The sequence below is a fragment of the Ambystoma mexicanum genome, chromosome 6p (assembly GCF_040938575.1).
Source record: "Ambystoma mexicanum isolate Mex_15411 chromosome 6p, UKY_AmexF1_1, whole genome shotgun sequence".
NCBI classification, from domain to species: domain Eukaryota; kingdom Metazoa; phylum Chordata; class Amphibia; order Caudata; family Ambystomatidae; genus Ambystoma; species Ambystoma mexicanum.
Window position 1 is genome coordinate 821980153 of NC_090935.1, and position 27365 is coordinate 822007517.

General features: G+C 46.7%; 1 protein-coding gene across 4 annotated transcripts in view; it reads left to right on the top strand.

Moving 5' to 3' along the window:
• Positions 1-27365, top strand: part of PAM (peptidylglycine alpha-amidating monooxygenase) — a 1287650-nt gene that overhangs the window by 456851 nt on the left and 803434 nt on the right. For all 4 annotated transcript variants that reach the window (XM_069625460.1, XM_069625461.1, XM_069625463.1 and 1 more), the window contains one exon: positions 18277-18362. In XM_069625460.1, coding sequence (XP_069481561.1) covers positions 18277-18362 — 86 coding nt within the window. The remainder of the gene's footprint in view (positions 1-18276; positions 18363-27365) is intronic.

The window sequence follows — 27365 nt, forward strand, 5'->3', positions numbered from 1 at the left end:
AGGCCACTCAAATATCTAGACTGGCTCCAAAAGAGGATAATGAGCTGGTCACTATGTCCTTGGGACTGTGTCTGGGGGATGAGCCAGTCGCTGTATCCCTAGGTTAATTGTGAGCTGTGCACTAAAGCCATAAGAATGGCAAGATACGTGCAGAGCACTATACACCTGGGACAAGAAAGGGGCAGTAGACCTAAGTTCAGAGGGAGACCAGTATCCTTGATAGACAGGACATACTAAGTCTCTATATTTTGTCTTGCCTCCGTCTTATGCTTAGACTATTCAGTGAAGGGAACACCCTTTACATTTATAGAGAAACGCATCATACCTATGGACCTTTAATCCCGTCATCCACCTTGACAAGATCAAAGACTTTGAATATACATTATGGCAAACCAGAAGAAGGACACGGACCTGAGGACATACTTTTCAGTTACCTTTATTCAACTTAAAGGTAAAACACCTCACTAGCCCTATTGTAAAAGGGGAGTTGCATCTCCAATCTAAGCGGGGTACATTGAGTACGATTTTTCTGTGTCGGAAATGGCTACGTTCTGATTTTTGGTGCAGTGCGGTTTGACACACCCTTCCTTGCACGCTCGAGCGTGTGTACGCTTGTACGTCCTGTCACTGCCGCTGCTGCCTGAGCTGGAGACGGACCTCCGTCACTCTGATTGATGCCCGCTGGCTAATAATCGGCTCTCAAGGACTGAAAGAGGGCCGCAAGGGCTGGTAGCAGGTGGCTAATAGCGGGCCGCAGACAGCGGCGGGTCAGGTTTCGTGGGGGTGGCATGGTAAAAGCCTGCTTTAAATTTGCGTTATCTTATGTGTCTTTGAAAAATCTCTGAGCATGGCTGATACGACACCCTTTGCATGTAAGTGGAGCACTGTGCATTGAGCACTTCACCTGGCTCTTTTACTTTAATCAGGCCTCACCTTTCTTTAGGGTCAGTGACTCCGCTCAGTGTTTCTGCGGATTCCATAAGGCGGTACACAAACTCGGGGGCTCAGGCAATTAGACTTTGACACGAACTGCTGACCTCAGCTTCAGCGAGCAGTAAATACTGATCTACGTCAACTTTTTTGTTTCTTTCTGGTAGTTTTTAAAGAAAACAGTAGCAGTAAAGAGCATTTGAAGTAAAAATAATTTTCTTAAAAACGTTTTTTTTTTCCTTTTTTCCCCTCTGTAAACAAAAAAGGCACTTATGTCGAAAATGTACAACCTTCTGAGCCAGTTCATGGAAACGGGCTCCACAACCACAAAACTAAATGATGCTGGTGCCTTGAGCCAAAACAGTAAACAACTGGAGAAATACTATTTTAAACGCTACAAGTCGGAGGGTGGGGGGTTTATCCCTCCCATTAGCGTTTTCCCAATAGACAACCAAGTTCCTGCGAGTTTGGGGCTTCCTGCCATGTTACCCATCTTAAGGCTGGATACGGGAAAATCTACTCCCAATCATACCATTCGTGATTTACTTCCAGCAAATCTAAATTACACCTTAAGAATGACTACAATGAAAAATGTTATTGGAGATCTTTTTTCAGTGAGCTCTATGGTGCCGATTCCTGCAGGTTCGGGGTCCATTTAAATGAGGACCAGGATATTTCACCTAACCCTGGCGATAGAATAGAACCCGCCTTATACTCTATCAACCTGCCCAATGAAATTATGCTGGAAATGGAAAATCGAGCTCTCGATGATTCTCCATAAGAACATAATCCAATATCAGTGATGTGGGACCAGGGATCAAAGGACCCGATCCCAAAGCCACCTCAGATAACAATAAGCGCATCAGACAAAGGTAACCCTGTGGAATCTGTGAATTCACTGGAACTTGTCCCCCCCACATACCCTCACAATCATGGCTCTTAACTTTGTGTTAAGTTCATTGGTTAAAGTTTTTGAAAATCTAAATCTAGAAGTACAGCCGCACTCAGGCATACTCCCTAGAAATTACCAAAGAACAGTAAATTAATGAAATAGCTATATAAAATTAGCCCTTAATGACTCAGTGGCAGGAATCCATGGAGAATTGCGGTCAGCCATTATGGCCCAGTCAACGGAAATTGACATTCTATACGAACGGTCGGGGTGGGCGGGGATGGGGATCAAGGAAGATTTAAGGTCCCTCGCAGCAAGATTTGACCTCTTGCCTCAGGATAATCCTGCGAGTGCCGTTTTGTCTAAGAACACTTCCAACTCATTGCACCTGTTCAATGATACTCCTTTGTCAGCCTCTGTTTTGGAGGAGTGCTTGCGTTTGGCACAAGTGGACAAGATTGAACCTGCCTGCATAGATCTTGATCAGGTGCCCGCAACAAATGTTCCCTCAGTATCAGAGGAAGTAGCAGAGTCCCCCAAAAAGAAATATAACAGGAAGACTAAAAAGCAGAAGAAAACACTTAATAACTCCAGGGATGGAAGCAACTAAACAAATGCAGAAAAAGAAGAAAAATCGGAAGGCAGACACCAACCGCTTCATCAGTAACCTGAAAGGCGGATCAAAGCCAGATGTGATTACAGAGAAATCCAAGTCCCAAAATAATAAACTGGGGGAAAAGGACCCCGAAAGACCTGAAACAATCAGGGGCGGAACCGCTGGATGAGGCGGCAAAAGCAAAAATTACAGTGGGGATTCAAACTGAGCCAATCTAACCCGCAAGAAAAATTGGTCCAATTTTCCTGAGGGCAGCACAAAAAGCCAAATTGAAGAACACTGCGGTGAAACTTGCGCCTGTCTTCTTAAAATCATGTCAAAAATATGTCCTTTACAACATGGGTAAGATGGTTTTGACTGGCTCAGAAAAAGAGGAAGTAAAGGCCGGTCGACCCATTCAATCAGGTGGAATAGGGCCGATGCCTATAGTCACTCAAGGTAACATCTTTCCATTTCAAGTGAGCCCTGTGGCCTCCGCTAGTAGGTCCCAGGTTAAAGGTCCTGTCCAGTCTGCCTGTCCCCAGATAAATGCCCCAAACTGGCTAAGTATCGCCCACCCTCTCGGGAACAGGCCTCCGGCTTGAAAATCTATTTATCAAGAAAAATTGGCAGTGAGATTGGAAAGTCTCCTCTTAACCGTTCTACTATTTTATCAGAAATGAAGTCTGTTCCATCACTAAAGTATTTTTCTTCCTCTGACATTTATCTTGTGAGCTTTCCTTATAGCTCAAACACAAATATTGCTGAAATGGTTTTGAAATCAAGACTGGGTAAATAATCAATTATGGGGACAAAAGAGTTCTGGGAGCTGAGGGGTTTAATTGTCTATAAAGTGTGCCCCCTGTTTGGTGATTCCAAGATGGACGCCGGGGTGAGGAAACGTGTTTGAGACGCTCTCCACCCGGGCCGCCAAAAATGGCACAACAAGCGCAGCAGAAGCGAAAAGAACAAAATGAAATCCCCCCGCCGACATAATAACCCCTCCGGCGCAGTCCTCTCACTCCGGGACCACTGCAGCAGAACAGACGGGGACGGCGAGCGAACAGCCCCTCCCCCATCGGGAGGAACAGGGCTGAGCCGAGGAAGGGAGAAAAGACGGCCCCTCTCCCTGCGGCTGGAACGAGTGGAGCATTGCGGCAGACGCGCCTGCCGAGACGCGGGCGGGAAGAGGATAGCAGAGTGCGATGTGGAGCCCCTCCAGACGGAGATCAACACGGGCGGCGCCGGACCCGGAGGCGTGGACAACGTGCTCCGGGTGGACAGCTCTGATGCATGGAGCGGGCACCGCCCGTAATCAACAGCGGAGGTGAGACCCCATGAGGGAACCCCCGGGGCAAGGCAGGACCCCGGACACGGGTCCCGTGAAGGAAGTAAACCGGGCGCGTGCGGAGGGACCCCCCCTGTGTTTCCCGTTGCGCTCCGGACGGCGAGCGGCACCCGGAGGCGGAAGGGAGCAGATATAAGCACTAACAGCTGGCAGTGCGGCCTTCCCAGGGGACCGGCAGTTAAGTGGGGGGTGTGGGACGGTCCCCCCCCATAAGAACGCAGTTCGGGGGCGGACCCCCCACACATCCCAAGGGATCACACAAGACACAGGGGCGTATTGAGGAGACACGGCGCCAACGGATCAGCAAGGTCCTAGCATAAAATGAAAAAAGAGGGGGCGAAAGGACTCCCGTCCCCAGGCAACCATACCGCGGCTGGCAAGCAACCACCACGTGAATAAGCAACCTCAAGGCCGATCCCCTTATCGCCGGGGAAATCACATATAGGGATACCCAGACCAAGGGTAAGGAGTGAACAGAGGAAAGCCTCGGCGGGTAACCCAGCCAAGGGAAAGGGGGGAGAAGAACCCCTGGCTCTGGCCAGCATACACCAGCTTGCAGGTAACAGGTTACTACAAGGGAACGGGAGAAACAGGATACTTAAGCCCAGACCCACTCTGGGAAAAGACCATCCATTTACTCACAAGACTCTGACACCCCGGGAAGATGGTATGTCTAGTGCCAAAGTGAAAGGCAACGCCACACAACAGACACCGCAAACTTCAAAACAGGACGAAATACATCCTGCGAATGTGGTCGTCGGACAGCTCATCACAAAATAAAGGGAAAACCCAAGAAGACCCACAGGGGGAGAGCGACACCGACTCGAACCAGAAACAACTTCCCTCAAGGAGGATATGCAAACCTGGTTTCGGGACCTACAAGACAAGTTCATGTCCACAGTGCAGGAACAATTCACGACCATGAAAAATGATATGAAGCAGGCGGTACAGGATATCAAAGTGGACTTGGCCAAATTGGAGGAGAGAACGGACATACTCGAAAGAACAATCCAGAGTGTCGAAGAAGAAACACAACAGGTGAGCGAAACGCAAGAACAAATGGTGAGACTAACCCACAACCTAGAAATTCAATGCAAGGACCTAGAGAACAGCTCCAGACGGTCCAACATACGCATCAAAAACATGGTGGAAACTGTCCTGGAAAAAGACCTCAAGAAGGCAGTGAAGGAAGTGTTTAGAGAGGTCCTGGACGCCCAGGAGATGGAGGAGATCGGGGTGGACCGTGTCGATAGGGTCGGGCCAAAGAGATCGGGGGCGCCGGGAGAAAGACCAAGGGATGTCCTGGTCAATGTTCCCTCTAATTTTTTTGGGCTGTGTGCGCCAAAGAATAGTTGTGTGCGGGCTGTTTTTCAGTCATGTGCGCAACTGAGTGATGCGCTGCCAGAGCAGGGGTGGTCAGCGGCGGCCGCGGCGGCGCAGCGCCCCACCAGTGAGCAAGGCTTAGTGATCAGATTCCACAGTGTGCAAGCGAGGAATGCGAATTTGCGGCACAAAAAGCTCTACTTCAAGGGACATTTGGGTGCTCTATTCTCCTCCCAAGACTTTAGCTCATCTGAAATTGTGTCCTTTTACATCTCTTAAGATTAGCAAGATCTTTCGTTTTATGATGGGTTGGTACAAGAACAGAGGGGTTCTTGTAGTGGAACACAGATTCTGCCTCACAAATTTACTAAATGTATGGAATATATATAAAGAAATGCTTTCTATTGGTTTAATGAAATAAACAGTACATGAACATGATTAATGACAAAGCCGACTTAATAGAAGGGGGGGTATGAATGGACATTGGACTCTGACAGTTAAATAAAAAGCACTGAATCATGTAATCTCAGATGATTGTCCTGGAACTAGTTAACCCGAAAGTCTCAGAAAGTCTTCAAAGAAAAGGGTGCCTAAGACTACTAGTACAGCATCATAAGAGGACTGTCTGCAACCAAATCAGAGGTCCAGCAAGAGGCAACACTCTAACAAGGAAGGGTTTATATTATGTTTACTATTTTATTCAACATGATCAATACATATAAAGATGAAGGAACTGGGGGATCGGATTAATGGGGGACTCTGGGACTGGTACAGTGCACTAGCAGCCAGGTAGCACATAACAAAATAAATTGTTTTACAATCAATAAAGAAAATAAATTAAACTATTATATAAATAACACAGAAAACAAATGTCATCACACAACAGGACAGAGAGCACTACCAGTTTTGCCATATATTGTAAGCTGATTAAACATTTTCATTTAAATGAAAGGATATGTGAATGGCATACATACAATTGCTGTTCGTTAAAGTTAAATCAAAGCCAACAAACATGGCTATTACAATGTAAGAGGCCAAGGTAGCTCTCGCTCACCTTTGAATTCGCCAGTAAATGGAGAAATTCTTCCACGAGCAGGCCTAGTGCCTCGCTGGGAAAGCAGCACTAGATGCATGAGCCAATCGGGTCAGGGGCTGGTAGGGAGGCGGGAGTATGCTGGAGCAGGAATCATGGGGAGAAACCATTGCGCACCGAGCACATACAAACAACCAAAGCCAACAAACGTGGCTATTACAATGTAAGAGGCCAAGGTAGCTCTCGCTCACCTTTGAATTTGCCAGTAAATGGAGAAATTCTTCCACGAGCAGGCCTAGTGCCTCGCTGGGAAAGCAGCACTAGATGCATGAGCCAATCGGGTCAGGGGCTGGTAGGGAGGCGGGAGTATGCTGGAGCAGGAATCATGGGGAGAAAACCGTTGCGCACCGAGCGCATACAAACAATCAAAGCCAACAAACATGGCTATTACAATTTAAGAGCCCAAGGTAGCTCTCGCTCACCTTTGAATTTGCCAGCAAATGGAGAAATTCTTCCACCAGCAGGCCTAGTGCCTCGCTGGGAAAGCAGCACTAGATGCATGAGCCAATCGGGTCAGGGGCTGGTAGGGAGGCGGGAGTATGCTGGAGCAGGAATCATGGGGAGAAAACCGTTGCGCACCGAGTGCATACAAACAATCAAAGCCAACAAACATGGCTATTACAATTTAAGAGCCCAAGGTAGCTCTCGCTCACCTTTGAATTTGCCAGCAAATGGAGAAATTCTTCCACCAGCAGGCCTAGTGTCTCGCTGGGAAAGCAGCACTAGATGCATGAGCCAATCGGGTCAGGGGCTGGGAGGGAGGCAGGAGTATGCTGGAGCAGGAATCATGGGGAGAAACCATTGCGCATCGAACGCATACAAACAGTCAAAGACAACAAACGTGGCTATTAAAGTTTAAGAGCCCAAGGTAGCTCTCGCTCACCTTTGAATTCGCCAGCAAAATGGCACACAGTGTTGATGAAGGACGCCGGTTTTAGTTTGTCGTAGCTCGTAGGCCGCGGGGCTGGCCGCAACTAATATTGAGTCCAGCAATACTGACAGACTGGGCTGGCAGCGTGCACAACTCTGCGCTCCAAGCCGGGCAAGCTGACCCCTGGAGATAAGATAATTGTAGTGGACAATGGGCATTAGAGTGCTTAAAAGCCTCACCGTGCGCACCGCGCACTTCTAGTGAAGGCAGCCTCCCTCCCTCCACAGGCGTCCTTCACCAACACTGTGTGGCACACAGATGTAGGGTGCCGGTTTTGTGTGGGCATTATTAGAGCGCTTAAAAGCATCACACAGTGCGCACCGCGTGCTGTGAAGGCAGCCTCCCTCCACAGGCGTCCTTCATCAACACTGTGTGTGGCACACTCACCTTTTAAAATACTTGGCACAGCAGTGGCAACAGGATTTTTAATGGTGCCCGTCCCGAATGGAGTGCTGCTCAACTGTCTCTGACAGTGAGGTGGTTTCACGTGCCTTCGCGAACAGTCAATTCTGGAATGTTCCAGTGAGCCCGGGGAAACTCCACCTCCTCAAGCTGCAAACTCCACCTCCTCCAAGCATGATGAAGCAGCCCAGTCCATGCGGGGCCCAGGCAAACTCCACCTCCTAGGCCCTGGCAAACTCCACCTCCTCCACCCAGCAGGCCCCTTCCTGAAGCCCTAGATACCGAAGCAGACTCATGCCGAGTGCTGAGTGCTGCTGTGCTGACAGGGCCGTCCTCCTAGTTCGGCAAGGGCCATCCTCCTAGTTTGGCACATTACCAGCCCAGGGTCCCCAAAAAAGAAATTTGTTTTATAAAAAAAAAAAATAATAATTTGAAAAAAAAAAAAATGATTTGCAGCTAAATGAGCACGTGCGCGGTAAAATATGCAATATGCGCGGCTCCCAAATCAAAGGTGCGCGGCCGCACAGGCGCGCACCTTACAGGGAACGTTGGTCCTGGTAGCACTCTCATATCCACAAAAAGAACAGATACTGAGGAAAGCGAGAGAAATGGAACACATCAGAATGAATGGGCAGGAAATACAACTTTATCAGGACTTAGCTCTGGTGACCCTGCAAAAAAGAAGGGCTATGGCCCCCTTGGTAAAGGCATTGGTGACGAAAGAAATCCGCTACAAATGGACCTTCCCATTTGGACTGATGTTTACATGGGAGGGGAAACAGAGAAGAGCGACCACATGGGAAGAAGGCCTCAATATAATGGGAATCCAGGAAGGCGATGGGGAATCGGGAGGGCCAACACGAAGGAGAGCACAGAGGAGACAACCGAGAGGCTGGGAAACGATCAAACAGAGGAGGCCAGACACAGGAAAGAAGGGCCGCAAGAATCTATAATGAAAGAACCCCAAAAAGTGGAACGACAAGCTCACATGTAAGGTGACAAAGAAATTACGTTCCCGCTGACGGTGGGAGGGAAAAGGAATGATCGGCTACAAATAATCCAGAGTCGGCGGCCCGGGAAGGACCCACCGTCTTGGAATTTGGTAAGGACTGATGAAAAGATGGGGTTTAGGATCCCCCGCAAATTTATCCCCCATGGATAGGGAGGGCAGGGAGCGATGGGCGCAACGCCCTAGCGTCTGTAGGAACCCTCACCCTGCTCGGGGGCAAGTTGTTTGGTTTAATGTTTATGGTTGGAGGGGTCAATTTATGGGGAGGGGAGGGAGGGTGTGGGGCTCAAACGACCTATATTGGGCAAGTATGGGAACCAGAAAAATCTGCATGAACACGTAGAAAATGGGGAAGATCCGTATCTTAAGCTTTAATGTGAGGGGTATAAACCATCCAGTGAAAAGGGTGAAGCTGAAGAAGCAGCTGAAAAGGGAGAAGGCAGATATAATACTGCTCCAAGAAACCCATATCAGGACGAGGGACAAGCAGAAAATTCGCATTAGTGGGTATAAAATTTGGACACAGGCAACCTCAACAGAGAAAAAAGCAGGGGTGCTGATTGCGATAAGGGAAGGGAGAGAGGCCAATGTGGCGGAGACTCTAGTAGATAAAGAAGGGAGATACGCGCTTGTCAATGTGGACTTTAATGTAATCGCCTTACACTGGTATCGATGTATGCTCCAAATCAGGGGCAAGACGGATTCCTCAAACATGTACTGGGGAAAATAAAAGGCTTTGCAAGGGGGGAGGTGATCATGGGAGGCAACCTCAATATGGCATGGAATCCATTACTAGACAGAAGCGCAGGTAATGCCCTGGGGCAGGGAGCACCATCAAAACGCCTCAAACAGCAGATGGACCACCTGGCCCTGAATGATGTGTGGAGGGAACTGAAGGGGATCACACATTTCTCGCATGTTCACAATTCAATGTCAAGGATCGACTATTTCTGGGCTTCGGTGGGCCTGTTGGGAAAGATTCAAGGGATAGAACTGGGAGCGATAGCGCTATCGGACCATGCTCCGCTATGGCTGGACCTAAATGTACCGGGGAAAACAAATGGCCTGTGGAGGTGGAGACTGCCCCTGGATGTAATCCAAGATCCGTTAACAGGGTAAGCCATAAAAGAATTGATAGAAGAATATTTCGCACAAAATGACACTGGGGAGGTTCCCCTGGGCACAATCTGGGATGCGTTCAAAGCTGTGTTGCGAGGGAAGATCATAGCCCTAAAAATTATGAAAGACAAACAAAGATACATGTGGGAAAAGGATCTGGAAAAGTCTATAGCAGAACTGCACGAGAAAATCCTGACCCATCCCACTAAGGCTAACAAGAAAGTGCTGAAGCATACACAGGGCCAACTGGAGCAGCTGCGCTCAAAAGGAGCAGAAAAGAAATAGCTGTACCTGAGACAGAGATATTCTACAAAAGCCAATAAAGCAGACATACTCTTAGCGAGACAACTCTGCACAAAGCAGAAAGAAATAACGATTAAGGCCATACGAAATTCCGAAGGGAAAATACAGACTCGAACACAGGTTATAGGAGAGGCATTTAAAGAATACTATCAAAAACTCTACTCCTCAGACCTCCCAGATGCAGATGAACAGGGCACATATTTGAAAGGTCTCCCCATCCCACGAATCTCAGATGAGGATAGACTGGCTCTGGAGAACCCAATCAGGGTAGAGGAAGTCAGAAAAGCGATAGCAGATCTCCCGGTAAATAAAGCACCCGGCCCAGATGGCTTCTCAGCCCCCTTCTATAAAAAATATGTAGAACAGATTTCCCCAATCCTCACTAGGCTCCTGAACTCATTCAAAGAAAACGCCAATGTAACTCCCACAATGAATGAGGCGAAGATGTTGGTCTTCCACAAACCAGGGAAAGACCCGACACTCCCCGATGAATATAGGCCAACTTCCCTGATCAATTTGGACGCAAAGATTTATACCAAGATATTGGCAGCAAGACTATCCCCGCTCCTCCCAAAATTAATTAACTTGGATCAATCGGGCTTCATCCCGGGAAGGCAAACCCATGATAATCTTAGGAGACTAATTCACTTAGTGGAAAAATATGGCATAACACATACCCCAGCACTATTACTCTCAGTAGATGCCGAGAAGGCATTTGACGGAGTAGAATGGTCAATGCTATTTAAAGTCCTCACCTACATGGGATTTGGGGAACAATATATAGCCATGGTAAGGGCAAACTGTAACTCCCCTTCTAGCAGGGTGGCAATTAATGGGGAGGTCACGGACAGGATACTAATATCGAGGGGCACGAAACAGGGCTTCCCACTATCCCCACTCTTGTATGCTATATTCTTGGAACCCTTCTTAATTAAAATTAGGGAGACTACCCACATTAAAGGAATTGAGATGGCAGGAACACAGCATAAAATAATAGCATATGCAGATGACATGCTGATAACCTTAGAAGATCCGGAGGCATCTTTACAGGCTGTGGTGAAGGAATTAGAAACATTTGGGAACATATCAGGACTAAAAATCAATAAGAAAAAGTCTGAAATCCTAATCCTGGCGGGAGATAGGGAGAAGATAGAAGGAGCAGCTAATCTACTGGGCCTGAAAATTGGCGGGAAGGGCATTAAATACTTGGGAATTAGAATAACCCAAAAGATAGAGCAGCTATATGGAGAAAACTACCTGCATCTTCTAGCAGACGTACGTAGAGACCTAGAAAGATGGAATCCACTAACAATCTCCTGGTGGGGCAGGATACAATCGGTAAAATGACCATTCTCCCGAAGATGATATACTATTTTCAGGCTCTCCCGGTGGCAGTCCCCCACACCTTCTTTAAAACACTCTCCAGAGCTATTTCCACATTCATATGGAGAGGATAGACCCCGAGACTAGCAAGGGCTACCCTCACGGCACCAATTGGGGAGGGGGGGATGGCACTCCCCCACTTTAAAAAGTACTTCCAAGCCGCGCAATTAAAGGTTCCAAGGGCATGGATGGGGGAAGACCCTCAGCCGATATGGGCAAAGCAAGACAGGGCAGTGGCAAGGACACCTTTGGTCGAATTTCTCTGGAAGCAGAAACAACATGGACACCCCAATCTAGGGATTAGCGAAATTATGAAAACCACATTAGAGGCATGGGACTCCCAAACACGGAAAGGCATTATGACCTCCGCGCTTGGCCCCTTTACACCCATATGTCGAAATCCCCAATTCCCACCAGGTATGGAACAAGGGGCATATGAAAAATGGGAAGAGGCGGGAATAACGAAAATTGGGGAAATGTTTATAGAAAATGAAATCAGGCCTCATGACTCGTGCTTCGTTTGAACATCACGTTCCCAACGTGATAAATATAGATATGAACAACTCAAACACTGGTTGAAAACTCCGGACATTACTAAAGCGGCAACCAGGGGCCTAACACCATTCGAGAACTATATCATATCCAACTCGGGGGCAAAAAAATGGGTGTCGACGCTATACTCATTCATAAACACATGAGACGAAGACATCAAATGGTCATATATGATTAGGTGGGGCAAAACATTGGAGGAGGAACCCACGAAAGCCCAATGGGAAGACCTATGGAAATTGCTCCCCAAGCTGACGCGCTCAGCGCAGACCAGGGAAATGTGGACCAAAATAGTGTCTCAATGGCACTGCACGCCGGAAAGACTGCAAGCCATGTTTCCCCAAACATCAAATAAATGCTGGAGAGGCTGTGAGAAGTGGGAACGTGGAGGCATATTTGGTGGGATTGTAAAGGGATAAAACCATTCTGGGAAGAAATTAAGGAAGAGATGGGAAAGATGTTTCCAGATGTGAGGATGTTAGGAGAAGGGGTCTGGCTGTGCGGAATGAGAGACCAAACGGCAAATAAATTTAAAAAGACTCAGTGGAGAGGTTTCATGGGTCTCCTCATAGCAGCATGGTCAACCATCGCCCAGAACTGGAAAAACAAAGACACCCCACTAACATAAACATGGCTACAAAAGGTGTGGGCCCACGTAACAATGGAAAAGGTTACGCACCCGCTCCAGGGCACGAGAGACAAATTTGCAATGGAATGGGAAGGGATTCTGGACTATCTTCAGTCGGACTTTATGAATCAATGGTGTCCCCATAACATCAAGGTATCGGACATCTTCAATGCATGAATAAGCTCCCGGAATGCCGGACTTTAGAGCCCCAGCAGGCGGGGGGGGGGATGTTGGTTGTATTGTGTTGTTCAGTTATGTAAAACCAATAAACATATGTTTAAAAAAAAGTGTGCCCCCTGTTTGATCAACCACATCCATTCATATCTTCAAGTCAAGATTCAACCTCCGTCCCACTTTGCATCTCTAAAGGTGTTCTGCTGCCCGCAAATATGTGGGAAATGGTCCCAGAGATAATCTCCCAAGTCTTCTTCAAAATGGGGATTCCCCAACAGAGGCTCTAGTCTCGCAGTTCAGCGTACTTTCTTGGAACACCAAGAGATATTCGTCCTTTTTGAAATATTCTCAAAGAGGCCAGACTGTTGGGAATTCTAACTTGATTCTTTTTCAGGAAACATGGTTGACAACAGGACTGGGGATTGATGGGTTTTCGACTTTCCAACAGCAGGCTTTGGCTCGGGAGGGGGCAGACCTACTGGTGGCTTACTAATCGCCTGTAATAATTATGTTTTTCGTACATCCAGTTTGCGTTCAAGTGATAAGCAGGGTATTTTGGTAGTGAGAGTTGAGAAAAGGGGTGCCATGAATGGTTTAAGCTGGTTAGTAGTGAACGTTTATTGGGACCCCCTTGCCTCTCCCCTCGTTGACATCCTACAAGCTTTATCTGATTGTTTAGTAGAATATACATCTCTCTTCCCCTCAGATGAAATAATAATAGCAGGATACCTGAACTCCCACTGTGTAACAACTAAAGATCCGAGCTTGGGGAAAACCACATTTAAAACAAGCAATGGTAATGTGTGGTTTAATTTCATGAGGGAGTGGGACCTTTGGATGCTTAATAGAAATGTTGGGGGGGATATTCCGTCTGCCCCAACCTGGCACAGGGGAAATTCTTTTTCGACTTTATTTATTACTTCTTTGTGACCAGAAACATTTTTGACTGTTGTATTAAATTTAAAATTGCTGAGGGTAATATGGATGATCATGATATGCTGGAAGTTACCCTGGGTGTCAACTCCCCCCCATATGACATCTCTCTACACCCAGGAATTAGCCCTCAATCCGGCTGGCAATCGATTGAGGAAGTTCGACAGAGGGGGGAAACCCTCACTAACAAGATGAACAAACTACTTGAGGAAATCTCTGATCAACATCTCTCGGTATGTTGTCGGCCTGACCATTTTCTTTCCTTTCTATGGGACTTGATCCTTGAAAATAACTGTTCAAAAACATGTGACTCATACACATTACTTTGATGTTCAAATCCAAGAAAGGAAGAAGCTTAAACGACAACAAAAGGCTTGATTAAAAAAGGGTGCTCATAACAAAAAGGATTATGATGAACAACTTAGAAGCCTAAATAACCAGCATAGAAATTGGATTCGATCGCACAGGTACATGTTACTCCAGCAGGATGGGGAAAGAATGTTAAGCGTGCTGTGCCTGAGAAATTCGAGACATTACTGGGTTATGGTAGGCTCCATTAACATTTTCCTTTTCTTTTTATATTGTTCATCTCTGACCTGCGACAATGGTTGCAAGAGACAGGTTTAATCACCCCAAGGATTGGAAACACCAAAATTAACTGGTTGGCCTATGCGACGATGTAGTGGTACTGGACCACTCTCGTCGGGCTACAGCGCTTACTGACCGCACTTGAGGTTTACGCTAAACAAAATGACCTAAAAATGAACCCAATAAAATCTAAGGTGTTACTTTTTAAACATCCAAAGAAGGTCATTAAGTCCTACTCTTGGGAAATGGAAAATCAGGCAATTGATATTGCCACAGAGGTTAGCTACTTAGGTGTGGTAGTGAAAGCCTTCCTGACAAAATACCATCTCCTGTCATCCATTGACCTTAAGGTGATCAATTTGGGATCCCAAATGGAAAGAATCCACCTCAAATGTTGTAAATTTTCCATTCAGCCTTTGGTGAGGTTTTATATAGGTTAAGTGGTCCCCATTATTCTTTTCGGCCTAGAGTCGAATCCTCTATCTGCGAACATTGAGGCTATGCTCTGGAAGAGCACTCTGAATTTGCCCAATTTGGTCCCTATCGTTTGCCTTAGGTATGAACTGGGACTGACCTCTCTTATGGCATGATGGAGTGGAGGTGGCTATCAATGGTAAGGCTTATCCTTGATCCCCCTATCAATGCAAAGATCTGCTAACGCTTTCCTTGCCAATCTCAGCCTAAAGTGCAATGGAATTATGGCAAATTCAGACTGAACCTCTGAACTCCTGGTCCAAAATCCTGATTAAGTTAAAGGGCTAATTAAACGAATGGATTGGATACGGACGATCGCTAAAATGAGGTTGGCGAAGGTATCAGCTTCGCATACAGTCACGGACAAACCTAGATCAATCTTGCCTCCCTATTTGAACAAATCATATGATCCAGACGCTAGATCAGAATTTCTTAGGTTTAGATTGAACTTGCTTCCAACCATAGAAATTCTTTCCATTAGAAATAAGGAAGAATATTCTTCCTCTATCTGTGATAAATGCAATGAAAAAGAAAGACGGTCACTCCAACATCTACTGTCAAATTGCCCAGGTACCTTGAACCTGAGAGTGGATAGATTTCAGAGATTTGTATATGATGTTACGATGTTTGAACTCTGATATCTTTCGGGATAGATTGTCATCAGGGAATGAAACGTTGTGGCTGTTCTCAAGGTCTTAGTTAGGGGAGAGTGGGTCTTTCCTTAGCCCATTGAGGGGTGACTTGGGGTAATTAACTTTTACTGACTTGAACAGCTCTTGTGGGGGTGTTTCATTTTTCTTCACTACTTCTATTTTCTTTCCCATTTTCGTGAACCGATATGATTGTTTGTTTTCTTTATCTTTTCCCGACCCTTCTCTTTCTATTCTTCTTCTTTCCTTTTTCTCTGATGCTAAAATGCAGAATTCTTTTAAGTGTTTTTATGCTAAAGTCTTTTTTAGTATTTTGTATGATCATATTTGCCTTAAGGGAACAATACTATACCACATATTCTTCTATTATTTTATCATTTATTAGTACTTAGTAGTTTTGTTGTCTAGGCATGTCAAGAGTGTTTTTTATTTTTTTTTGCTTTCTTATTTCTCGAGAAATCTGTATTTTAATGTGTTTAAAAGTCATAATTATGTTTTTTCTGTTCATGTATGGCTAAAACACAAACATTATTTTAAGAAAAACGAGTTGCTTTCCTATCAAACTAAACTAAGGTGCTAGTCAAAAGTAAAAAGAAAAATAGTACTCCATCCAAGCCTATCCACTACTCTGACCCTACCACTTAGACAAAAAGAAAAGAAAATTAGGTGGAGTCTGCAGTTGGATGTTAGAATATTTTCTGGCTGTTCCAGGAACCTCTCCTGGCTCAGGTTTACTCAGTCTAACAGTTCTCTTTATTACACCGTTCTTGGCAGTCCTCATGTTCAACAAAAACAAATTTGTAGGTTCCCGAGAAAACCAAATGTCTAACGTTCTTTAAATACAGGGATATTTCCTTGATCCCTCTCCACCATTGGCATTGCTTTCTCCCCAGTAGATTTTTGGTTTGGGTGCCTGCTGTCTCCGCTCTTGTCTGTTCTTTGCTTTCTTTATTGGGCCTCTCTGGCTTCTTTGGGTTTCTTTGTCCCAATACTTCATTTACCTATCTGGGGTATCAATCACCCTGCTCTTCGACTTGTGGCTCTCAGCTCTTGTGGGTTTTAGTGACCCTTCTGGAGATTTATCCTAGAGTTTCTCTGGCTCTCGTAACCATTCTCTCTCTTATTCAGTCTTTCTCTCTTGACCTTAGGAACATGCGTAACGTCCACATTGCAAGGTCCGCTCCAGTGAGGGCGTCTCTCTTCCGCAGTTGCAGTGCTCCTTCCCGCCTGCCGGTCTTTCGGACTGGATTCAAGCGATTTATGGAATCTGCTCATCGTGGCGTTCTCTCACACCTTCTGTTCTCTGATTGGGAGCAGAGGACTCACTCCTCCCACGATCCCAGGTTTTGGCATTCGTTCGTAGACAAAGGGGCCCACCAGGTCCTCGCTGTCGTCGTGCCTCCAGGTAGGCTTCTCTCTGGCTGGCCTTGGCTTCTCTTCCCCAGTAGGCCTCCGTATCGGGACAGTGGCTTCTGCCTTCGGCTTTTGCCTCTCTCCCCTCAGCATTCACTTCTCTCCACACCACAGCCAGCTCTGCTGTGCAGCGCAGCCCTGCCCCTGGCTGACGTTCTCACATCAGAGCCTTGCTTCAACGTTTGGTTTCTTCTCTTCCACTCAAGGGTCATTGACCCTTTCTTCTCGCTCCTGTAATGGGAGAGTGTGCATCGTCCAGCATAGGTTGTCAAACAGGTGGAAATGTCATCATTTTATTGAGCCAAGCACATAAATGTATCGTCAGTATTGCTGACTACCATGTAGGCAGATAATCTCTGGTGTATAGGGAGTGCACTGTGAGAATGGGAGTCCTTGTCTCCTGGAGGGGATTCACTCCTACTGAGGTCCCACTTTACCAAACCCATAGGGAGGGTTTTGCTTCACGGGCTCACCTTCCTAGCCTCAAAGGGATGGCTCTCCCAACCCCTAGGCAGGAAGGCGCAAAGTCTCCAGATGTGTCACAATATCTAGCATGTTAGGTTTTCTGTTCATACACCACAATAGAGTATCTCAATAAAATCCCTTTAATTCCTAATTATCGGTGTACCTTTGACAGGATAAAGAATTACATCTATTTTGGCTTTGTTACTGCGTTTTTAAATGTTTTGTTTCTAAATTATAATGTCCAGAAATGTTTTACAGCACTAACAGGGTACTTTTTCCAAAATCTCAATTGCCGTCAGGGGACCATGAACATTAGCGCTTACATGTTGTGGGGTCCCCTGCAGGCAGCTGTACAGGTCCACAAAGGTCCGGATAGAAGAATAAATCCAATGCAAACTAGGTTTTACTCGTTCCATTTTCCACTCTTTCTCAATGAAACGGAAATGCTGCATGTAAATACGCTTTGCAGACAGCATTTACTAATGGTTTCCTATAGAATATGCCTTGTTTTGACCAGGTGTAATACCGAAGCAGATTCTATAGGAGACTACTCATTGTACAACCTGCATTAAAATCTCATGCAGACATACGAGACGCACTGACGAGACGGAGGAGGACTGCACAGTGGAGATCTAATTGCCGCTCTTTGCCCCTGATCCATCTGGTCAGTGCTCCAAAATGAGGCAAAGCGTTAGATTGAGGCATGAAGTCGTCACATCTCGCTTGTATGCCTCTATGTAACATGCCACCTTATTTAAAATGAGCCTGTAAGTATTGTCATGGAACTGTCTGGTGTATGTGGAGAAGTAGCGTAATCGGAGGACGTTCAGTACAGTACATAATCCAGTGGGTTGGGCAAGAAATTATAAAAGGCATGTACAGAGGTGTGGCAAACGGTTCAAAAAAGGAGCTATAGGTTTTCAAAGCAAAGTGTTTGTAGTGGAAATGAGGAGTGCTGATGCCCGATGACTACTCTATTTCCAAGTTGGTTGTTATGAATATTTGTTTTCATGTAATGTTTGTTCTGGAGCAAAATCACATCAACTAATACTTCCTTGTTTTTGTATTTTTCAGGGATTGTGATTTAGGAACTTGTACAGACAAGGCCAACATTTTATATGCTTGGGCAAAAAATGCTCCCCCCACTAAGCTACCCGAAGGTAAATATTTGCATTTTTATAGTAATATGTTTTGGAGGATTTTTTTGTAGATCGCGTAATTGATGTATCCAACATCGAATACACTATTTTGGTGCTCAGTCATAATGTAGAATGCAATAATGTCGACAGTCAAAATGTCGAATTTTTTTTTTAGAAAACAATAATGTCGAAAACCAATAATGTCGAATTTTTTCTACATTTTTTCGAATTTTTCGAAAAAAATAAATAAATATATATATAATTAAAATGTTTTGAGTATGAGGGGTGAGAGGGGGGTGGGGGGGTGGCCGGGGGGTGTTGGGTGAGGGGGGTTGGAGGGGACCCCCCTAGTAAATGATACTCTTCTTGTTTATGTATTTATTGATAGTGCTAATTGACATTTTTTTTCTAAAAATTGACTCTTTCCATTATATGTATAGGTTTTCGACATTATTGTTTTCTACATTTTTTTTTCGACATTTTTGTAAGTCGACATTTTTTTTCTACATTATGACTATAAACCCACTATTTTCTAGGCTAGTTATAAATGGTACCTTAGCTAGAAGTTCATCCAGCTGAATAGAAATAGGAGCAAATGCTGTAAAAGAATGAAAGTGCTCACCATGAGCTATGCCAGATGTTATCTCATCTAGAAGAAAGAAGAGGTTTCATTCATGGTCATTCTCTTCAGGATTCCCTATATAGATGACAGGGCTACATTCAAGGTGTATTTATTGAAATAAGTCATTCCGTTAAAATGAATGGTCTTGGCCTCAAATTAATGTCTTTTCAGTGTAGCTACCAACTGGCACTGTTAGAGTTAAATTCAAGTAGAGTTTCTGCTTTCAATTGGCAGAATATTCTTCCTTCATGGACGCAAAAGTGTACCCCTATACCTATCCGTCCAAGTTTTTCAGGTGTGAGAAAGCAAAATAGACAGCTTTATTGTACTATTCCATGTTTAGTCAGGAAGATGCTAGGGCAGTGAAAGGGCAACAGATGCTATAAGCTGTATTTGGTCTATTATAGCAATAATCACCTGTTTGGTGGGCTTCACTCGCCAGTAACAGGCCACGGCCGAAGTTATAATCCTGAACTAAGGCAAACCTTAACACTGGGCCCAGTGTCATTATCAGCTGATATAGCCCCACAAACAAGTGCTTATTGCTATTAGCATTTACCAGCAGTTGCTTTTAGCAGTACCCACTCATTTGGGGGGGTTCACTCGCAGGCTAAGAGCAATGCATTTTGACAGAAATAACGGGCCATGGCAAACGTGCAGCCAGTCGTTTCTGCCAAAGCAATCTTCAGGCAACATAGCCGCCATGGAAATGCAGGGCGGGGTGGTGCCTCTAATAAATTGTTATGGCCGCTGTGGAGGCATCATTCAGCAAGACACAGACAACAGACTTAAGATCCCAACAGAAGATATTTGTCAATTTAAATGTCAGGATGGTAGAAGGCCTAACTTGCTCTATACTAAGGTGGGATTTCCCTACCTGAATGAAACTAAGAAAAGTCTGAGTCAAAGAGTTCAACTTAAAAGTGTGTTGGTGTCCAAAACCTATGCTTACGCTCACAATTTAAGCTAAACAGTGTGTAGGGATGTCAATAATCCAAGAAATAGTGATCAACACAACGTTCTGAGCTGCCTCCAACTCTCAGCTTCTTCTTCAGTTCCCCTTCCCCAAGTTCAAGAAAGTTCCACAAAGGTCTTAGAATGTCCTCTCTTCCACTCAAGGTAATACAGTTCCACACAATCCTGAGGGTTCCCGTCTCCAAGTTCCAAGGAGTATAGTTGAGGGAAAAATGGTCTCGAATCTTTGCCCCAAGACAACAGGTGTAATGTCTCAAATATCAGGACTACCTTCCCCAAGACCTCAGCTCCACCAGTTATAGGTATTTGAATCTTTCAAACAAAAGGTTTAACACAACTTCAGGTCAGCTTGACCATATCCCTGGATTGCCTCATCCATTCACTGGCAGTGCCCCTTCTGAGTTTTATTCCACAATGTCTTTTCGTTCACTGGTCTAGACGCAGTTGTCACACCACACGGTCCACCCACAAGAGGTTGCGCAAACATGATCCCACTCTTTGTGGTCTGTTGGCTTTAAATATAATATTTACACGTCTTTGGCTTCTCCTTGGTAGTCCCCCGGCTCTGCCATAGTATATCCCACACCTATTGTCAGTCTTTGGCCTTGCCGCACTGCAATTGTTCATAAGATTCACTTTGTGGTGCTCTTACTTCTGTCCCACCTTTTATGGAACTCTTTTTATTCTGGTGTAGTTTCTTATATGTTTGTTGTCAAATGGGCACTTTCCCTTTGGCTGTCCTTTATCACTTGCTTTGCCCATAAAGCTTCACTTAGTTTTATATTCCATAAGCTTAATTGCGTGATTTAATCCTGCTCAGTATTTACCAGATGTGCAATGTGATCTATGGTTAAGTTTCATTCAATTCGTTGTTTAATAAATGTTCGATATGCTTAATATCAAGTTTCCATTGGGCTCAGTATTCAATATGTATCAAGCATCTTTAGTTGAATGTTTTCCTTTAGTTCGGTAATGTATTACCACTTCACCACATGCTAGAAACCCGCCCCCCCCCCCCCGGCTCCTGAGTGCCTCTCCTGACACTCACCATCATCAGCAATGTCCCCCAGGGGCTCCCGCTCTCTCTTCCAGCCTAGCAGGTCGGTGGACCCGCTGCTACGAACCCTGCTCGCATTAAGGGGCTTGTCTGTCCCCGCTGTCTGCTCCTCTGACTCGGACTGGGCACAACAGCATCACGCTCCCTCCGTTGCGTCTGTAGCTCTACGTTTCCTGTTGCAAAAGATCCTGCTCCTGCACATGCCGAACTGCACAATAGGTCTTGGGCTTCATAGGCTTCGAGCCAGCATCCTGGCTATTCCACAGACACCCCGACCCCACGAATGCCTCTTCTGAATACGGGACTCCTGCTGGTCTCCTTCCCACAGGTCTCCCTGTCTCTTTTCTCGACGCCTCCCTTTAAACACATGCAAATATTTGGCAGTTTGATGGTGTGGATTCCCAATTGGATTTGCCTGACCATGATTAAGAGGACATGCCTGACCTTCACTACAGTTTGCAGACATCTTCCTCGTCCCAGTACTGAAGTGGTGATATAGCCTAGTGTGCATTACTTGCACTCTCATCTTTCTCGTCTCGGTACTGTCAAGTGTCACGTGGGGAAATGGGGGAAGCTGACTTATAATAGCCCATATTGGTCAGGGGAGGGTTAGGTTGATTGTCAATGGGAAAAGGGGGATACCATGTCTCACCCATCTTACCCTTAACCCTTTTGACCCTCTTTCTGGTGCATCTGGACTTGTGATATTTCCCATAATGTTCTTGGTCACTGGAACATAGATAACAATATCCCATAACTGCCTCTGGAATAGAGGGCTCTTCCTGGAAGGAAAATGCTTTATACTGTGTCTCGCTGAGAACATCTCTCTCCTCATCCCCAAGGACCTTCCACCCAGGTGATCCTCCCTTGCTTCTCTGCCCCCAGGGTCAGGATCCAAAAGTGATGACCTTTTCCTAGCCACCTATGCAGAGTTTTGAGGGGAGTAGTTGTGAGAACGCCCTCAATTTTCTCACACCAGGCATAGTGTAATCACAACAGAGAAAGGTATGTGAGGACCATGGAGGTTAAGGCAGGGGAAGGGAGAAAACTGGAGAACTTGCGAGGAAGGTGGATGGTGGCCAGTGGTTGCATTCAGCTCATGACTTGCTCCAAACCCAAGCTTGAATTGAGAGATTTGGCCTGTGTTTGGAGCAACCTGATTGGCTGATGTACACATTGAGAGTGTTAATTGAGCTTCTACTCTAGACATAGTAGTTTGCATCCACAGAGATAAATCAGTGCTCCTTAGAGTACCTTTGGCATTACACTTGTTATCTTTAGCCATGTAAAACTTGCAGGGGTAATCAGTTGAGCAAGTAAATTAACATGTTGCAAAACAGCAGAGAGATCAATTGCGATATGAAAATAAAAATGTATTAGATGCCACTAAAGGTTTAGGGTGAAAATAGGAGGAAGCACAACAAAAGTGTGATGGATAATTGTATTGGGGCAATGAATGAGCTTTTCTATGCATATGTTAAGTAGAAAGGTCCAGTAAAGTCTACAGAAATTAATATGTTAAAAAAAAGATGTGTTCAGTGGTTCTCAGACTAATTGAGATCAAGGGGGATGCCATGTTGTGAGTGGAAAGTTTACCCTAAGTCCTAGACGTTTTCATAGAGATTGAGTTAGTTGACTGGGACCAGGCTTAAGGTCATGTCCAAAGTAATCCACTCCAGACCTGTGAAGGCACCCCTGAAGTATGGTCTCTTCTTGTGGTTGTCGATTTTTGAGCCACTGTTCTCTCAAGTGGTTGTTCATTGCATATAGTTTAAAAGCAGGCTTTGGGTTCTTGATTTAGCTCGATAGAAGACCATGGTGAAGAACTATGCAAGTATGTCCTGCTGAACCTGTGGATAGGGAAACATGTAGGCAGTCTTCAGTTCTACGTAGACTCCAGCATGTAAATAGCCATTAGCGGAAAAGAGGTCTTAAACCCTGAAATATCGCTGAAGCCAAGCATAAATCCTTTCTTAATTGTTGCGATTTCAAGCGTCTTATGCACCTAATGGCAATCTTCGTGATATGAAGCCACTTTTCTCTTTACTGCAGTTAAAGCTAAACACAATTCCAAAAACTTATGGATCAAAGCGTCAGAAACGTGCTCATTTTTCTCCACATATTTTTGGGCATTGTTAAGCATACATTCCCTATGAATTAAATTTTTTTCTTGTACAATACACGAGTCCCTTAACTTTACCCTTTCTAACACAAAGTGTATGTATTCTAGAATTCCATAGGTAGGTGTAATATTGCAGTGCTCCTCAATAATTTGTATAACAGGGTCCCATGCTGGCATTTGGTGGTGACTAGCAGGGTCACCCCTACATTCTCTGAGGCACCTCCACAGCACCCTCTCCTCATAGAGGTGGTTAGTCAAATGGCTTACATGATAGCAACTACTCTATCCGACCAAAACCTTTTTTTAATTAGCCATGACGCGATGAGGAAAAGACTACTATAAAGAAAGCCAGGACCGGAGATAGAAAGGATAACTGGAGTTCTCCAGCATGGGGTCTGGTATTAATTCACATGCTAATGAATATTACCCACCAGGCAGTGAATCCTCGGTAAAGGAAAAAACTGTTTCACTTTCACTTACAAACAGTATTTCTCCTTTAAACCAATCACTGTCCTCTGGGTCATACTGCCCCATCCAATGACAGTCCTCTCCCTAAGCCCCTCTTCCGGCGCCCATCTTCAGAGTTTTACTGCACGCTTCAGTGTTGGGAGTCCTTGAGTTTGCTCTGCGAGCTACTTCTACGTTTTTCGACGGAAAAAGGTTCTATTTTTGTTCCGAAAGAGCCGTTTGCTCTTTTCTCCATCTGCCAACAGTGGGGATCCTTTGTCATTGAATTTCAACGCCAAGATCGTCGAAGATTCCAGAAGTCCATCGGGCCTACTTCGCGCCCTCCAACCATGACAGGAGAAGGAGGAAAGTTCCTGCTTTAAGCCCTACATCAAATGCGGGCTACAGAATGTGTTTGTAGAAGACAAACACGTGCAATGGCTCTACTGCCTGCACCCAGACCATAAGGTGCTGGAGTGCGAGATATGCCTCGGGTTCTCCAAGAAGACGACGAGCACAGTAGACTGGCGGTGTGGCTTAACGCTACGGCCTCTGCCCCGTGGCCCAAGCAGGGTCATGCCTCACCCAGGACCGGCTGGTCTGAGTAGTGGTCTTCTAAGTCCTTTCAAGGCGCCTCATCCGTGGGGGCCCAAGACAAGGCCATGAACCGCAAGTCCGAATCCACCGGGTTCGCAGCGGAAGCAGGTCCCAAGGTGGACATAACGCGATCTGCATCACCCTTCGCCTCCATTGCCAGCTGGCAATCGAACTCCTCCTCAAAAAGGAAATCATCTAACCCGGCTAAACTGCAGGAAAAGTCAGAGAAGCCACGGATGGAGGAGAAGGCCCAACAGCCCAAGCAGGCCCAATCGGCACAGGCCAAGACTTTGTCGACGATAGAGTTGGTGGAAGCTGTGATCACGACTGCTAAGGGAGCTGACTGTGTGAAGGTAACCCCCCGCAGCACAGAAGGTATCCCTGCCCCCAAGGCGCGACACTGCCACAGTGGCTTTGGCAAAGTCTGCTGGCACGCCAGAAGGGGGGAACCTGGCTCATTCCCTGGTTCAAGCATTGCAGGGGGGGGGAACCAGGAGGCAGGGGTGAGGAGGCCCCAAAACAGCCCTCCCAGGCCGTGGCCCAAGCCATGTAGGTCTCGTCCACGGACAGCGAGGACCAGGAGTCCTTGCACACGGTCCACGAGGACGTGGAAGAGGACGATGGCAGCAACATCACGGGCCTAGTTTTCTGATCCCACCAGCTCAGCCGAGGGATGTGTCTTTCGGCATTCTGTCGACCATTCACATCAGGGTGTCCGAGATCCAGAAGAGGATGCCACTGGGCCCGGTTCCGGTGGTCGCTCAGCCCCGTTCAGCCTCCAACGACAGAGTAAGCATCATCTGATGCCCCCATTTCAGCCTCCACATCTGCGTGGGGCCTCTTCTCCCCCAGCAGACCCTGACACAGGGACGGATACGGCCACAACTACGGACGACGATGAGGATATCATTGCAGCGGACGGAGAGGCTCCGCATTTGGATGAACCACCTAGGGCGTCCCCACCAGACGAGGTGGGGTCGTTCCACTCCATGATCGCCAGATCCTCTGAGCTATTTCAGATTGTGCCCGAAGAAACCAGAAAGGAGGATTTTTTGTACCAGAGGCGCATGGCCAAGAGGAAGACAAACATGGCGGGGCCCCTTCTAGACGGTGTGTGGGAGCAGAGCCTTGCACAGCTCCAGCCAAACGGGATAGGCTGTAGAAGAAGTACCGGGTGCCGTACTCCGCACCCAAGTGTTTGAGGTCGCAACCATCTCCGCATTCGGTGGTTTCGGCAGCCGCGAGGAAGTGGTCGGCTAACCTGTTCTTGTCGTCGTCAGTCCCTCCAGACAGCGAGGGGAAGATGATGGACCCCATGGGAAGCAAGGTGATTGATATTGTGGCGTCCACTATTAAGGCAGCCAACACACTAGCGATCCTAGCCAGGTACGACAGGGAACTGTAGTACAGCTGGGGCCTATTCAAGAGTTCCTCCCCGATGATAAGAGGATGGAGGCAATCGCTCTTTTCCAGGAGGGGGGTGGGGGGAGTAGTGTCTGATGGGTTCCGGCGGATGGAGAACAGTGTCTGCCTTGATCGACAAGGCTGGATGAAGGCCACTTTTTTCCAGCAGGAGGTCCAAGCAAAGGTGTTTGACATGCCCTTTGACTGAGAGAACTTGTTTGGGAAGGTCGTCGACGAGTCCCTCCAGGCCATCAAGGCGGATACAGAGACGGCCCATTCCCTGGGCACTCTCCAGCAGCAGCGCTCTTCTTTTTGTTTCTACAGGGGAAAGTCGAGCAGGCCTTCCAACGGTTTTTCCTCTTCGTACCGTCAGCCCTCTAAATCCATGCCTACAGAGACCGTTCCCAGGCCTAAGGTAGCGTGGGAGAGCATTGCCCGCAGGGCAGAATGCGCCTCTGAAACATGCCTGCACCAGCCGGGACTTCGGGCCCCCATGCATGCACCCCGGCGGGCGGGCAGCTGATAAAGTTAGTCAGCGAGTGGAAGAAGATCATCACTGACTGGGTGCTGGACGCTTTCGCCCAGGGGCATACCCTAGGGTTTCAACTTAACTGTCTGTGGATCCCTCAGATTACCCATCAGGAACAGCACATCCCTCAGCTCCTGGAAGAGGTATGGCCCATGCTGCGAAAAGGGGCGATATAGCTAGTTCCCCAATGGTTCCAGTGCTCCGGAGTCTATTGCAGATACTTTCTGGTCAGAAAGAAGAGAGAGGGGCTGGAGGCCCGTCCTAGACCTGCAACGACTCAACAAATTCTTGAAGTCCCAAAAGTTTAGGATGATCACGTTGCAGCACGTGCTCGGCCAACTAGAGGAAGGAGACTTCTTGAAGTCGCTGGACCTGGAGGACGCCTATTTCCACGTCCTCATTCACAAGAAACGTCGATGGTTTCTGTGTTTTGTAATGCAGGGTAAGCACTACCAGTTCAAGTCGGATTGAAGTCTGCTCCCAGAGTGTTCACAAAATGCCTGGCACCGGTAGTGGCCCATCTACGTCTACGAGGCATATGTGTATACCCATACCTTGACAAATGGCTCATCTGGGCCCGCTCGTGAGAGTTGGCCCTCGGACACACAAAGGTGACCGTCCAGCTTCTGATGGATCTGGGATTCTCCATCAACTATCCAAAGTCCTGCTCAACACCATCGCAGAATGTACTAGGAGCCAGACTCAATACAGTGTCTTGCCTGGCTTCACCCTCGAGGAGAGAGTAGCGGCCATTCAAGGAAAGGTGCAGCCGCTGTTGTTGATGAAGACAGACACGGTTCGGACCATCAAGTCGTTGCTCGGCATGATGTCATCCTGCATCTACCTCTGCAGGTTGCAAATACGACCTCTTCAGGAGTTCCTGGACGCTTGCTGGATAAAGGTGTCCGGAAGCTTCGTAGACAAGATTCCACTCAATGAGGAGTTCCGTCGGGCGATATGGTGGTGTGTCATGTGCTCCAACATCGCCCGGGGCACGGGGTTTCAAACCCCTCCGTACCAGGAGACAGTTACCATGGACGCTTCCCTGGAAGGCTGGGAAGTCCATGCCGGATGTCTGCACTCCAGAGGCCTGTGGCTGCCAAAGGAGAAGGACCTACATATCAACATCCTGGAGCTACGGGCAGTGTTCTGGGCCCTCAAGTCGTTCCTTCCATCTATGAAGGGCAAGGTGGTGAGGATCTTCACTAACAACACCACCACCATTTCTACATCAGGGAACAGGGGGTCACTCGATCCCCAGCACTCTCCAA